A 14513-nucleotide genomic window follows, 5' to 3' on the forward strand; every position below is an offset into this window, starting at 1 on the left:
AGGGTGATGAATAAAGGTGGGGAATGGGAATGGCTTGCACTCTCATTTTGAGAGGGGAGGGCACAGGATATTTTTTATGATGCAGATGTGTCTGGGACTTCCTCATCTTCCCCTTTGTTCTGGCAAGCAGCCAAATTACACCCCAGGAAGCTACTGATTAATTACAAGGATTAGCACAGAATGTTTTTTCCTGCTGCCTATTGCAAGCTGGAGTATGTTATCTCCAGGCAGGAGCTGGCTGACACTCCAGAGTGGATCTGAACTGTTAGTTTTCAAGTTGCTGACTCCACTGCATCCTTTCTGTGGTTTTCATGTATTTCTTTCTTCTCTTCACCCTGTAGATCTTTGGGATGATTTTCACCTGCTGCTTGTACAAGAGTTTAAAGTCAGAACCGTATTAATAGCTGTGAGAGCTCTGTTGCTCCCCCTCTGCCACTTCCCTTAGCACCTGCCAACCTGACCACTCTACACTACCACCACCACCAAAAGTGTCTGTAACTTGAGGACTTGGCTCTGTAATTGAATGCCTTTAGAACCATGCACTGCCTTACCTACCCCTCTGGGGAAAGTCACCCTCCTTGCTGTGTACAAGGCAGCCAGGAGTTCAGGAGGTCCTCTTCAGTGTGAAGAAACAAAAGAGCTGTGGATCTTCTGCTAGAAGCTTTATCACAACAGTCCCTTGATATCACTACAAAGCAAGATTTCTCCAAGGCCATTTCCCTTGAGGCTTTCCCAGGCCAACATGGAGCCATCAGGATGCTGTACGAGAATTATGGTTTGCTCTCTTAAAAGCTGGCTCAGGCATTGACTGTGAGGACATGTGATGGTTCTGCACTGAGCTGGAGACAGAGCTGTTTCTCATACATGGAAGATTTCGCTCTCTCCCTCCTGCCAAGTGTGCACCAGTGTCCTTACACAGCTGTTCTCCAGCAGAGAGGATGACTGCCTGGTTACTGGGGGCAGGAGCTACTTGCCCAGCTGATTGGGAGCACAACTTGGTGCAGCTGAAATGTGACACCCATGTTGACAAGATGGGTCCTAAGGCTACCTTAGGATTTCTCAGCAATTCTTCCTCCTCTTCCTTGAGTGCCACTAACAGAGTGCCATTAGGAGCCACAAGAGGCCTTTTGCTTCCCAGCAGTTCTGGAGCAAAGATGATGGACTGCTGTTTTGAGGTCTAGCCTGCTTTATTGACTGGTTTCCAGCATGAGTGAGGAGTTTTATTTCCACCTCCCTATCCCCTGATGAGGTTTGATGAAGAACTGGGCTTTTTGTGGGGCTGCCATATCTTGCTAATCTTTGGCCTGTTCAGTTAGTGGAAATACCTTTTTCATCTGTTACATGTTGAGAGGTTTCCTTGGTTTGTTTTTTCTTACTAAAACCTCCAGTTTTGCCTGCCTTGGCAGGAAATGAATATACACCAATGTTTCTCAGCCTCCAAAGAGCTTGTTAATCAGCTGAGGGTTTTCTGGCTTTGGAAGCTCACTACTGGTTACTGCCAAGAAAGTCAGGAGAGTCACTTTCAACCAGCTGCCCCAGCGTACTTGGTAAATTGATAGTGCTGGGTTAGCTATTTGCTGCTGAGGAATAGGTTTTAATTAAATACTGTCTCTGCATTGGAATCCTGGATACATACAGGACAAGGACATTGCCATGGACTTGGTGCCCTCAGGATTGTAGCCTGAATTCACAGGATCTTGTGTTCCTCTTGTCTTGTTCCCTCCTTCCTGGTATGCCTGTTACACTCATGAAACAGCAGAAAAGGCAGTTTGGTGTTTTTAAGCAGTGAAGAAAAGCTCAGACCTTCCTAAATAAATTTCTTCCCTCTTCTGGCCTTTTAGCAGTGCTGGCTGAGCCCTGTCCCCAGCAGCAGATGGCCAACATGAGCAGAATCATCCAGACCAGTAAAGGGTCTTGCAGCATTGTGGGGGTTTTGGTTCACAGAACAGAAATTGTGGACTGCAGCTAAAGGGCAACATGTTAAAATTCAGAGCAGGTCAATCTGAAACTTCCATTATCAGTCCTATGAAATAATCCTCAGCTAATGCAGAAAGAGAGGTGTAGGAACTGAGATGTATCCTTGGTTCTGCAACAGTAAGAAAGAGAGGAAAGAAATCTAAATTATTCTGTAATGATCTAAAGGAGAAATCTCTAAATTATATCTTGTTTTATAGTAAAGTTCCTTAACAAGTATTGACTACTAACTAAGAGGAAAATATTGAGCATGTTGCTTGAAGCAATATTTCTGATTTCTTAAGCATATCTTCATAGCTGCCTTTGCCCATTCCCTTCAAACACATTGTACAGGGTTGGGAGAGGCCAGGAAGAATGAGAAATGAGCAGTAATATGGCTTGTGTCCACTGAGCTGTTTTATACTTTTTCTCTATGTAACAATATTCATTGCTTTTGGTTTTTTTTAACCCAGTTTAAGTTGCTGGCCAATAGAAAAATAAAGCTTAAGACTCTACTGACTGTGTGTGGCACAATTGAAGGGCTGCCATTCCCAGGTGAGTTCTCTGGCTTGCTCAGATCCTGCTGCTGAGGACCCAGCTCCTGCAGAAGATGAATGGAGGGACAGGGAAGGAAGGAAGCTGGGGGAGAGTCTGCTTCACATCCCTGCCCCTGCCCCTGGTTATGATATGCTGTCGTGGGTGCTGCAGGCTGCTCCCCCTGAGAGCTCAGGGTGCAGAACCTCAGGGGTTCTTGAGGTCACAGGGGTTACATAAAATCATTTGGGGTACTTGAGGTCATGGAGTCTCTGAGAGGGGATACTTTAGATCATTTGGGCTTACCTGAGGTCATTGGAGTCCCTGGTAGAGGTTACATGAGGGCATTTGAAGCTCTGATAATTGATGAAGGGGCCAAATGAGGACATGGGTTAATTATTATGAGTTTGGGTCTAATGAGAAGGGGCAGTTTGGTGTGATGGATCAAAATATGCTCATGCAGTCCAGGGCAACCCAAGGCCTCAGGGTCATTCAGTGGCCTGCAGTGTCACCTGTCATTTGCCCTCTGTCCTGTCAGGGCAGTGACAGGGGTGATTATTAGCTTTATTAATTTATTATCAATATTATTATTATTAATAATGTTTATTATTAATTAGTATTAATTGGTATATTTTATTAGTATTTATTATAATCTCCTTTAAACATTAACATTTATACTATTGGTGTTAGCTGTAATACAATTACCAAAAATTCTACTGTTGGGTTCTATTCAATTCTATTTACAATATCATGTTTTAGGATCCAGTACTATAATCACCTACAGCTATTGCAGCCTAAAGCTATGGTTATTTATTAGAATGAATAGCAGATTTGTTAGTATTGGTATTTATTAGTGTATTATTATTATTAACAGGGGTGTCAGTGTGTCCTGTTGGAACCTCCATGGGATTCTGACCTGAGCAGAGGCAGGTACAGGGCGGGAGCAGAGCGATGCCGTTTTCCATGTCCACCCTGGGATGCGGGTGGGAATGCCGGTGGCACGCTCCGCAGTGCGGGGCGCGGCCGCGCGGTGGCGATGGGGACACGGACACGGACACGGACACGGCGGTGGCGATGGGGACACGGCGGTGTCCCGGCACCGGGAATCCCGCACGGGAGGGAGCAAAGCGCCTCCAGCCCCGGCAACCCGCCCGCTTGCCGGGCTGCGGCACCGCGGTGCTCAGGACAGGCTGGTAGCTTGAGCCGGCCCCTCTCGGCTCTGAGCACAGGTTGCTGCCCAAAACACCCGCGGGTGTGTTTGCCTGTGCGGGGACACGGACCCGGGAGTGCCGGGGCGAGCCAATACCCCGCTGCAGGGCTGCCGTGCATTCCTGGGATGCGTTGGGTAAAACAGGAATGCGACTGTGTACATTTATGAGACCTCCTCCCAAGCCCCACTTCCAGGAGAAGTGAGTTGGAGCGCAAACCGAGAAGGAGGGGCTGTCCTGTTCCCCTGTGTGTGGCCACAGCCACCTTTTCCCACCCCAGAGGGAAATTAGCCCCCTTTCTGCAATACTGTCCTGGGGTGGTGTCTGTGGCGTCTGGAGCACGGTGTTTCTAAGCATGAAGCTGCTGCTTTAAGGCGATTTCTCTTTCTCTTTGGAGGGGCTTCTGCAGAGTTCGTGATCAAGGTGCAGTTGCCATCTCACAGCATCCCCACAGCCTCAGGTCTCTGTGGAGACAGGAGCACAGGCTTGTCTTGCTTTGGACCTGGGGATGTCAGCGGTGCTATTTGCCCTTTGCAGCAGTTAGCTCAGCCCTCTGGAGGGTCTGTGCTCCTGGGGTGGCCAGGTGATCAGCACAGTTTGCTCAGGAATGGCAGGGAAAACAGCTGGAGTGGTAAGCAGCTTCTGCAAGGGTCCAGCTTTGGGCTGTTCCTGTCGCTCTATTCCTGTCGCTTCAAAGAAGATGAGTATTTTATGCTCCCCTACCAGGCTGCTTCTAACCCCAAATCAGTTCACAGACATGCCCTTTCTTCTCTTGCCATTTAACTGGGGGGAATTTTTCCCCTAGAGGGGCCTTGGTGCCCCTTTCTTTTGCCATTTATGAAGCTTCCCTTCAGTGGTGATTGTAATGTTCTTGTTCTCCTGATGGGCTGGGACGGCTGCAGCAGTGGAAAGTCGAGGCTCAGGCAGTGATACTCTCCTCCCTGGTGAGACAGGACAAATATATCCAGCTTGGGAAATGGCAAAGGGGAATGTTCTTTCCCAGCAGGCCACGGAGGCAACGGGGAGCAGATTCATGTGGTGCCTTTGAAGATGACAAATTCCTTATGGGGAGGGAGCATAGTGCTCTCAAAGGAGCTGTAATCACATGAGCAGCAAGGATGCTGATGCCCCCCAAATGCATTCAGTGACTCATTCCAGCATCATTCCAAGTGCCCCATTCTGGGATCTGAAGTCCTCTTAATGCTCCTCAAAGGGCACTGCTCCTCCTGCATTAACAGAAAGGAAGCTGCATGGGTGGAGGCCATCAGGATCAGCAGCTTTCCCTCTTGTGATTACAGCTCCTCTCTGCAAAGATGAGCTGCTGAGCATAAGGCATTCCCAGGTTTCATTTTTCTGTGTAGTGAACTGTGTTGCTGAAGAGCAGTTTCTACCCACATGGATGTAGGGACAGCCCTGTGTCCTGGCAGGGCCTGATCTGGCTGCTCTCTCCCCACATTGGGACAGCAACAGCCAACCCTGCCCCCCTGCAGTCCCAGACGTGACTGTGACAGTTGTCACATGTGTCCCTGGCAGCTATGGGGGAGTGTGAGGGTCACACTGAGCCCCTTGCACCCTGGGGTCAGAGACAACCAAAGCAGGCACTGGCACTGCAGGGGTGTGGGGTAACACTTCAGAGCTTTGACCTTTTATGTGTCTATGTACACCTGTAGATTTCCTGCCATGCTGGAGGATTTCCACAGCCCACAGAAACCCTTACAGGTGAGATTTATATTTCTTATTTTTCTCAAAAGGGCTGGAACCTCTTTGTCCCAGAAGTCTGACACCAGAAAAATGTGCTTGATCCTTCCAGAGTCATGGTTCCCCTCTCCCTCCTCCCCAGTTCCTGAGAGAACTTCCTGTTTAATCACCTTTTTACCCTCCCAAACAGTTTAGCTATTAGTGACTGGTTGCTTTCCCAAGTTGTTTTACATGCTTTGATTCCTTGCTGTCCATTTTGGGGTGCAAAATTAAGCAATGTTGACCTGAAATGTGAGGCACCAAGCTCAGGTTTTGGACTTCAGCTGCTGTCTTCACTCCTGGAGGATGTCAGCTCTGTTCCCTCCAGACTGAAGTAACAGTAAATGTCACTACAAAGTGACATCTGAAGGCATGTTCCTCCACATCCAGTTCTTCTTTTCTTGCATGTTATTCCTCTGTTATATACTCAGCATCATCAGGACCTGTTTTATATTCAACTAAATTAAATTTTGTCCCATTTAAATATGCCCAGCTGTCTAAGATATCCCAGGCTAATTCACATTTTGTCCTTGTGTTTTGCATCCTTCTTCCATCATCGTTCCACAAACATGATCAACATTATAATTTATTTCCTTTTCCTCCTTCCTCCCTCTCCCACCGCCCTTTTCCAGGTTTTTAATAGCAACCAGTTAAAGGCTGACGTGCTCTTTCCTCTGCTGAATGCCTCGTGCTCTGCGGATGGGCTCATGAATGATTCAGTTGTTTAGGCTCTAGCTGGCAGTTGTGGCAGGATTACTCAAAAGAAACATTTGAGGTTTGTCTACAGTTCCAGATTGAAAAATCCTGAACCCCAAAACGGGGAGTATAGCCCTAAATCACGGAACAGTGAAGATTACATATGTATTAAATACATTTTTCACTTATATTTTACAGTTCACTTACCACAAGTAATGTCTTGGGATCAGGCTATTAAAATCACAGTTTCAACAAATGTGGGCTCTTGGCCCCCTTTACACCAAAAAACCAACTCTGCCTTCAGGGAGTGAACTGAATTTAAACAAACGTGGGCGAGAAGAGGCAGCATTTCACAAGCAGAGCAGCGGGTTGGCGGGGACGTGGCTATGGCTCTGACTGGAATACAGGAGTTGTGTCCCCAGTCTGCCTGGAGGTTGGAGGACACCTCTTTGGCAGAGCTCATGACCCCTTTGGTGAAATGAGCAGCTACTCAGATTTTACTGGTGCTGGTGCCGGAAGGGAGCAGGCAGCAGTGCAGGAAAAGTCCATCCTGCACCTCAGTGAGAGCTGAGCTTCTTCTCACCTTTGAGCCCTGCCCCCCACCAGGGCCTGCTCAGCACGATGGACAAATTAATTCCCAACAGTGTTTCCTTTTTCTTGTCCTCTTAGATTGAAAACTTCCTTTTAGTGCCTGCTCCAGCTGTGCCAAGCTCCACAGAGCCCCAGCCACAGCTGCACCTTTTCAGCTCTGCCTGTAATGTAAGTAACAATAAAAATACTGCTCCAAAGGAGTTATGACCCCACAAAACTGCTGAACTCTGGTGGCACTCCTCTTCTAAAACCATTATGGTTTAGAATTGCTCATTTTTTTCTGGTTTCACATAGCCTGGAGCTTTGACTTAACTTGATTCTGCTCTTGCAGGCAGAGGTTCCTGCAATGTGGATGCAAATAGCTTCTGCTCTCCATGCACTGCTACTCTTATTTCACTGCTTTAGGATTCAGAGCCTTTGTCAGAGACAGGGTCCAAGGATGCTGCTTATCTCCCTGGGGAGGACCAGGTGCTGCCAGCCTGTGGGTTAACTGTTAGCAGGAACTAGGCTGGAGCAGAGAGGGAGTTTGGGGTTATGGGGAGAGTGAGACAGTTCCTGCTTCACCTGCTTAGAACCAGTTCAGGGGAACAAGTTCACCATTCTGGTCCAGTTTATAATACTACTTTTCCTCAGGAATGGGTCTTGGAGCAGGCAGCAATCCACAGCCCCCTTAGGTACTCCCACCTGCCCCACACCCCCACATGCAGAGCCTGTAGGTAGGGGCAGCCTGGCTGACATCCTCTTCTGGGCAGGGGTCAGGAGCAATGGGCTGTCATTAAGGCAATTATGGTTTTAATAAGGCATAATTGGCTAATATTTTTTTTCCCCAGTCTATATCCTGGATAGCCTAAAAACCAAGCTCTGAGCTTGTTTTTGGGGCTTGTAGGAGGCAAACTTTTACCTTTGTTTCCTCCAGCTAATTAATCCTCTCCCCAGTCCTGCTTGAGGTGGCAGGAGATGCCCCTGGTCGCTCTTAATGAAATTGATTGGTGCCTGAGGGTTATTTGAAGGTTTGAAGCTGCTCCTCAGCATCTCTTTGCAGGGCTGGGTCTTCCCTCCTGCTCCTCTAGTCCGAGAGAGGGGTTCTGGCACCAGCCATGTGGTGGGAGATGGGGAGCCACCATCCTTCCCAGCCACTGGGGTCCTGCCCCTGGGCCAGCCAGCAGGACAAGCTCTGTGCTGATAGAGGCCAGGAAGCCTGGCAGGCTTAATTTGGGGCTGCTGTTTGCAGCTCTGACAAAGCTGGGCAATCACCTGCAAGTGAGGTCAGCCTCAGACCTAGTGCTCACAGCTCTTGAGTTCTTTGTGGTGGCCCAGGTCATGGTGGGAATGCTTCTTCCCACAGGGAAGCTGCTGGCTTCCACCCTCTCCCACAAGCCTCCTTGCAGCAGCTGCAGTGGCAGCTTGGTGGTGACCCTCTGGAAGGGGCATTGCCAGAGGCTGGGATGAGCAGCAGAGGCAGGACCAGGCAGGTGGCAGCTGGCCCAGCACCCCGTCCCTGTGTCCCTGTGCTGTCAGAGCTGTCCCTGATGGTTGCTGGTGCACCACAGCCATGCTCTCCTGCCCTGCAGGCAACTCACAAAAGCATCTCAGCCCTTTCTAGACATCCAGCCCCAATCATCTGGTGGGATTAAATCCAGTCTGTATTACATCTGCCTAAAAGTTTCCTGGGGACTTGGGGCTCAGCTGCTCCCTGGAGTGGCATCTTACGGTGTCTCTGTAACTCAGGTACCAACATGACTTTAATACAACTTTTTAAAGTATGCATTTGTATCTTGTAAGCCCTTGAGTACAGCAGAGTCCCTTTTATATTGAAATTCAGGATTCTCAATAACATTTTATTATGAGGATTGCTATTTTTGGAATTGCTGTTACTCTGTTATGAGCAAGGCACCTAACATCCTTCAATATGAAATCATTAAGGGCACAGCAGAGTTCATTACAGGGGCATTTCTCTGGATTAAGAACAAATCAATACCACACACTAATATCACAGCCTGCTACCTGACTTTGGTTGCAAATAGCACATCCAGAGGCAGATGCTCTTCTTTTGGCCTCTTGTGCTCTTCTTCCAATATCTTATTTACTGTTTTCCCCCAAGCTGTTGTGATGGATTTATGAGCAGACAAAATCCAAAGGTTGTTTTTCCTTGAGCTGCCTGAATATTGTATCTTTTAAAATAAAGAAGAAAGAAATAACCAGCTTAAGTTTGTGATATTGCAGTAACCTCATATGCAATATGACTTCCCTACTTCTGGAACTTGGCTGAGGGAGCTGGGGTTGTTTTGCCTGGGGAAAAGGAGGCTCAGGGGTGGGGGTTGGTCTCCTCCCAGGCAACAAGTGACTTGACACAGTCTGAAGCTGTGCCAGGGGAGATTCACGTTGGACATAGGGAAGAATCTCTTCACAGAAGGTGATTAGACACTGGATTGGGCTGCCCAGGGGAGTGGTAGAGTCACTGGAGGTGTTTAAGGAAAGACTGGATGTGGCACTCAGTGCTATGGTCTTGTTGACATGGGATGCTCAGTCACAGGCTGGGCTCCATCCTCCTCACAGGCCTTCCAGCATAATTGATTCTGTGAACCAGCCTGGAAGTGGATGTATAGAAGGGAGTGAAGGCCTGCAGTTCTCTCTGGTTATGTTGAGTTGATCACATTCAGAGTTTAGAATAAGTTTTAGATTGAGTTATAAAGGACCTTCAATCAGGCAGTGCATGACCACCTTGATCCTGGGTGCAGGCTGCAGCTTTGTTCTGGACAGCACAGGTCCCAGTCCTGGACCTGCCCCAAAGCAAGTTTGCCCATTGGTGGCTTGAGATGAAGGATAAAAGGGGTTTAACTGTGGGGATGCCAGGCTGGCAGGAACCACAGGCTGCCCTGGCTGTTGCTCCAACACCAGGAATTAGATCCCAAGATGTCTCTGGCTGTAGCTGGAATGGGGGTTTCTCCATGGTGCTGCTCCCAGCTCCTGCAGTACTATGTTCATTTGGTTCAGTAGCAGCTCAGGTCACTGACATGAAAGCTGCCAAGGCCAATGGCACCTGTTTCTCTTTATTTATTATAAGCAATTTTTCATCAGTGGAATCTAATTATTAGTTTCTTGCTTTTAAAAATGTTGCTTAATGGAGGAAAGCAGCCATTTGTCTCGGCTGCATTCAATACTGAGTGGATCTAAAGGGGCTTTTCTTTGAGCTGTTTTGACAATAATATATTTTTAAAAAAATCAAGTTGGTGAAATGTGGAGCTGTAGGCCATCTCTGTAATGATCTGAAGCACTCAAGCCCTTATTAACTTAATGCTTTCATTTACTAGCTCATTCCTGGAGGAAGATCTTCTAGTCAAACTGCTATTGCTTTTTTAAAAAAACTAAAGTTAGTAATTGCTTCAGCTGCACATCTCATTACAAGGAAAGGCCTACAGCAGCACTCATCTGATTTTTGTTTTAAATTTTCTGGGGGAATTTCAGCAAAACCTCTTGTTTTATCTCCAGCCCAAGCGTTAGCTATTGCATTGCTGCCTATAAATTTATAAATTCAACTACAGAAGTTCTGAATTCCCACTCTCTTTGGAAATAGGAGGCTCAAGGGCTTGGCTGTACCTGTTATGGTATTGGTGAGGAGCTGGGCAGAGCCCATCAGCTGCTGGGTGGGGGCTGCTCAGTGTTGGGAGGAGCACATCCCATTTCATCAGGACAGCCTTTAGCCCTGGGTGGGTGCCACTGCTCTGATTACCCTTTAGCCCCTTGTTCCATGCAGTGGATGTTCCTCCCTTCTCCCTCCTATCACTGCCTGGGAAGGAGCACACTTTCACACACACTGCTGGAAGGAAGGCTTCATTAAAAGGGAAACAAAGAAGGGGGGAGGTACTTCAAGGCAGCTCTCAGTAAATAGTTGGGGATAATTGGGCTTTAGCTGTGTTGTTATAAACCTTCTGGATTGCTGGGTACAGTGATGCTGCTGATCTCAAACTCTGCAAAAGCTCAGGGCAGCAGCTTTGCATCAGCAGTTCCCACACTGGACTTCCTTAGTCTCAAAAAGTTTTTTTTTTTAAATCTAGTTGAAAATATTCTGTTAGGATTTGAGGGTATATGATAGGGGCTGCTGATAAAGAAGGATGCAAGAAGACACCAGGTTTTGGGTGAGGTTAGGCTACTCCTTGTTGCTCATCTCTGATGGTTTCTGAAGAGTGAGATTTGCCATTCCAGAGTTCAGAAAGGGAAACTGAGGCGCTGGTTGCCCAAAGCTCACAGCAACTAGCCTATATATTCTTGTAAAGGCCTGTCCCTAAACACACACCGTGAGCTGAAGCCTTTTTCTGTCTTTGAAAGACATGAGCAATGATGTTATGAGAAGATGGGCAAAGGGAGTCTCTGCTGCTGCTGTGGACCAGCCTGGAGAATGCAGAGAGTGGGATAGGATGGACCCAAAGTACTTCAGGAAAGATTCCTGTTAAGCTTCCTGCACTTGGAATGGGTCTCTGGAGAGATGTTGGCAAGGAAAGTGACATTTAGGTAATCTCTGAAGAAATTCAAAGCTTGGAGATACAGCTGTGGTGAACCACTAGAAAATGTGGAAAGCAGCAGCTCACGAAAGGTCAGTATCTAAAAGTGGGTGCTGAGCACAGCTGTCCTACTCTTGGCACTGTTTCATTTAAAGTTATTTTGATAAGTAGTTTGTTTCTTGGAGTTCTCCAAGAAGGCTTGCTTTTAAAAGAAGATCTGATTCCCAAAGAGAGTCTATTCAGTATTCTTCCTAGCTCTATATCCAGCCTGTGGGATGGGCAGTGTGTTAATTCAAAATCATCAGTGCCTACAGAAAGGCTTGACCACAGCCTTTTCCACTTGCTTTGTTAACTGCCAGGGTTCTTGAGCTCCCTAAAGTCTATGGGCTTTTAGCTTTTTGTCAGCTGTTCCGTGGCTTTCTTTGATCTTGAGTTGTTCATCTCCTAAAGAGCAGGAAATAATGAACCCATTTTATTAAAACACTTGCATCGTATTTGGGAGGGATAAATGAAAGGCTTTCCTGATAAATTAATGGCTTTCCTGCATGAATTTTTTGGCTTGCCTGTTAGAAGACTCACTGTTCAACACAGGAGCAAATGTATCCTGAAAGTAATTGTGGGGAAACTCATGGGATGCTTGGGATCTCAGTGGCTTCACCTCTGCTGCCTGTGCCCTACAGCACAAGACAAGGAGTAGCTCACCACAAAGATGACTGACAGAGTCTGGAAGATGTGTCTTTGTGGAGAAGGAGAAATTAGGTTAGGGGTGCAAATCCTGACATTTTCTGCATGACTTGGCTCTACATTCCCTATCTATTTCTGGAAGGGAATGTGAAGGAGAAAGCAATGAGGGTTTAAACAAGACTTACTCCCATGTAAATATTGTGCTGCTTCCAAACACCAGCGAGAAGAAAAGCCTTGCAGCTGCCCCTGAGTGGCAGGAGTCACTGCAGCCAAAGGTAACTTCTTACATTTTATTTTCTTCTATGGCCTTATGTGCTAGAGGTGCACATGGTTGAAGTCTGCAGCAAGATCTGAAAGTTCTTTGAGTGCCTAAGGCTTGGGCACCTCAAACAGCTTTTCTTAGCAGAACTTAACAAAATGAATTAATCCTGGGCACCCGAGTGGTGTAGGGCACCACAGGCTACCAGGTCATTTAAGTCACACTGAAGTTAATGAAAAGACTCCCACAGACTTCAGTGGGCAACACATGAAACCATCCAGCATGGCAGAGCCAAAGGCTTGGCCACGTGCTCCCTGTCCTGGGTTTTCAAACATCTTTATTGTGCTGTCCCCACTGAGCAATTAAAAATGTTTTCTCACTGGCTGGAGGAACTGAATAAAAACTGGAGCTGAAAGCAAAGCCACAGTGTAAATGGTGGTGCAAGTGCACTGAAGGGGAAAGCAAATCTATGTTTATATTCTGGGCAGTCAGAGCCAGGTGGAAGCAATGCTATCTTGGAGATGTCTCAATTGAGAAGTTTCAGTAATAAGAAAATCTTGCTAGCCAATTGAGATTAACTGGATGCACATGGGTCTGCTCTGGGAGGAGTTAAGTAGAGATGCTATTTTCTTACTAGGATCCATAGTGAAGTTAGAAACTATTTGGAATTAAACTGATTTTAGAGGCAAATAGGGTATTTGTTTTTGGTTTGTTTGGTGGTTGTTTTTGTTTTTTATTTTTTTCAGGGCAAGAATTGATTTTTCTTGTAGGGCCATTTGCAGGGAAAGAGGTAGCTCCTGTTCTGGGTTCTCACAGATTATTATCAGTGAAATGCAGCTTTGTAGCCACAGGGCTAGTTAGACATCTTGATGGAAATACACTGCTATTGGGTTTTGTGTGATGGTTTTAATCAGGATTTTGAGAGTTTTCATATTTCTTTATATAGACAAGAAACATATACAAGAAGACAGACTTTAGTATCTAATTCCAGACTACATTTAGGGAAAAGTCATGGGAAGAACAAAAGCCTAGCACACATCTTTCAGTAAATCACCCTGGGGCGAGACCCTCACAAGAGGTGGTTTGGTTTTTCAGAGCAAAATTGCTTCAGAGATATAAAACCTGAGGCTCATTATGGATCAGCACTAAAGCATTTCACTTCCTTCCTGCAGACGGACTCAGAATTATGATCAAGAGGTTTTTTGGGGGTTTTTTTGTTTAAAATTGTCATTTCAAGAAACGTAAAGCTTCCCAAGCACACACAGCTTGGTGCTGATGCTCCAGGTTGAAGCAGGATGCTGAGCTGCAGCAGCAGGCTCCTCTGTACTTTCATGGCCTCAGCTCCTTGTGTCACAGGCACCACTGTGTTATTTTGGTGTGACTGTGGTGTGTGAAGGGAGGCTGTGCCTTGGGTGACAGAGGGTCTCCTGCCACACTTCTGACTGTGCTTGCTCTCCACTACCAGGTGTGCTGGCTTTGGCTGGGCTAGAGCTAATTCTCTTCACAGTGGCTGGTATGGGGCTGTGTTTTGGATTTGTGCTGAACACAGGGTTGATAATACAGAGATGTTTTTGTTACTGCTGAGCAGGGCTCACACAGAGCCAAGGGCTTTTCTGCTTTTGGTACTGCCATGCTGGGGAGGAGGCTGAGGGTGCATGGGAGGAGACACAGCCAGGACAGGTGACCCCAACTGACCAAAGGGATATTCCAAACCAAATCAGTATGCAAAGTGAGGGAGAACAAGGAGGAAGACATTTTGAGTATGCCATTTGTCTTCCCAAGAAACTGTTGTGTCTGATGTGGCCCTGCTCTCCTGGAGATGGCTGAGCACCTGCTGCCCATGGGAAGCAGTGAATTAATTCATTGCTTTGCTTTGCTTTGCTTGTGCACTGCTTTTGCTCTCCCTATTAAACTGCCTTTATCTCCACCCACGAGTTTCCAGCTTTTACCCTTCTGATTCTCTCCCCAGAGAGACTCATTCCCACTGATGGGAAATGAGGGAGTGGCTGTGTGGGGCTTGGTTGCTGCCTGGGGTTAAACCATGACCTGGGTTAGTGGGAGCCCTGCAACAGCTTATCAAGACAGACTTGAAAGATTTCCAAAATGTTTTACATGTGAAGTGAATAAGTGACTGCAGAGGAGTGGTGGGATTTTTGTATTTTTCAGAAACCTTTCAACTGACAGAATTCTTCATGTCATTAAAGACTACATGTTCAGTACCATTTATCTTCTTTTTTTCCCCCACTGCTACCTATCTGTTGATTTTGTTAAGGGCTTATTTGGTTGAGGGAAAACTGAGGTTTTTTTATTTCTTCTGTGTATACACATCTTTTACATTGTCTTGAAAAAGTG

General features: G+C 46.7%; 1 protein-coding gene across 6 annotated transcripts in view; it reads left to right on the forward strand.

Annotated features, from left to right (window-relative positions):
• Positions 1–2468, forward strand: part of CD151 (CD151 molecule (Raph blood group)) — a 31922-nt gene extending 29454 nt beyond the window's left edge. For all 6 annotated transcript variants that reach the window (XM_079308966.1, XM_079308963.1, XM_079308961.1 and 3 more), the window contains one exon: positions 342–2468. In XM_079308966.1, coding sequence (XP_079165092.1) covers positions 342–401 — 60 coding nt within the window. In that variant the 3' untranslated portion in view covers positions 402–2468. The remainder of the gene's footprint in view (positions 1–341) is intronic.
• The last annotated feature ends 12045 nt before the right edge of the window (positions 2469–14513 follow it).

This window comes from Erithacus rubecula, assembly GCF_903797595.1.
Source record: "Erithacus rubecula genome assembly, chromosome: 6".
Taxonomy (NCBI): domain Eukaryota; kingdom Metazoa; phylum Chordata; class Aves; order Passeriformes; family Muscicapidae; genus Erithacus; species Erithacus rubecula.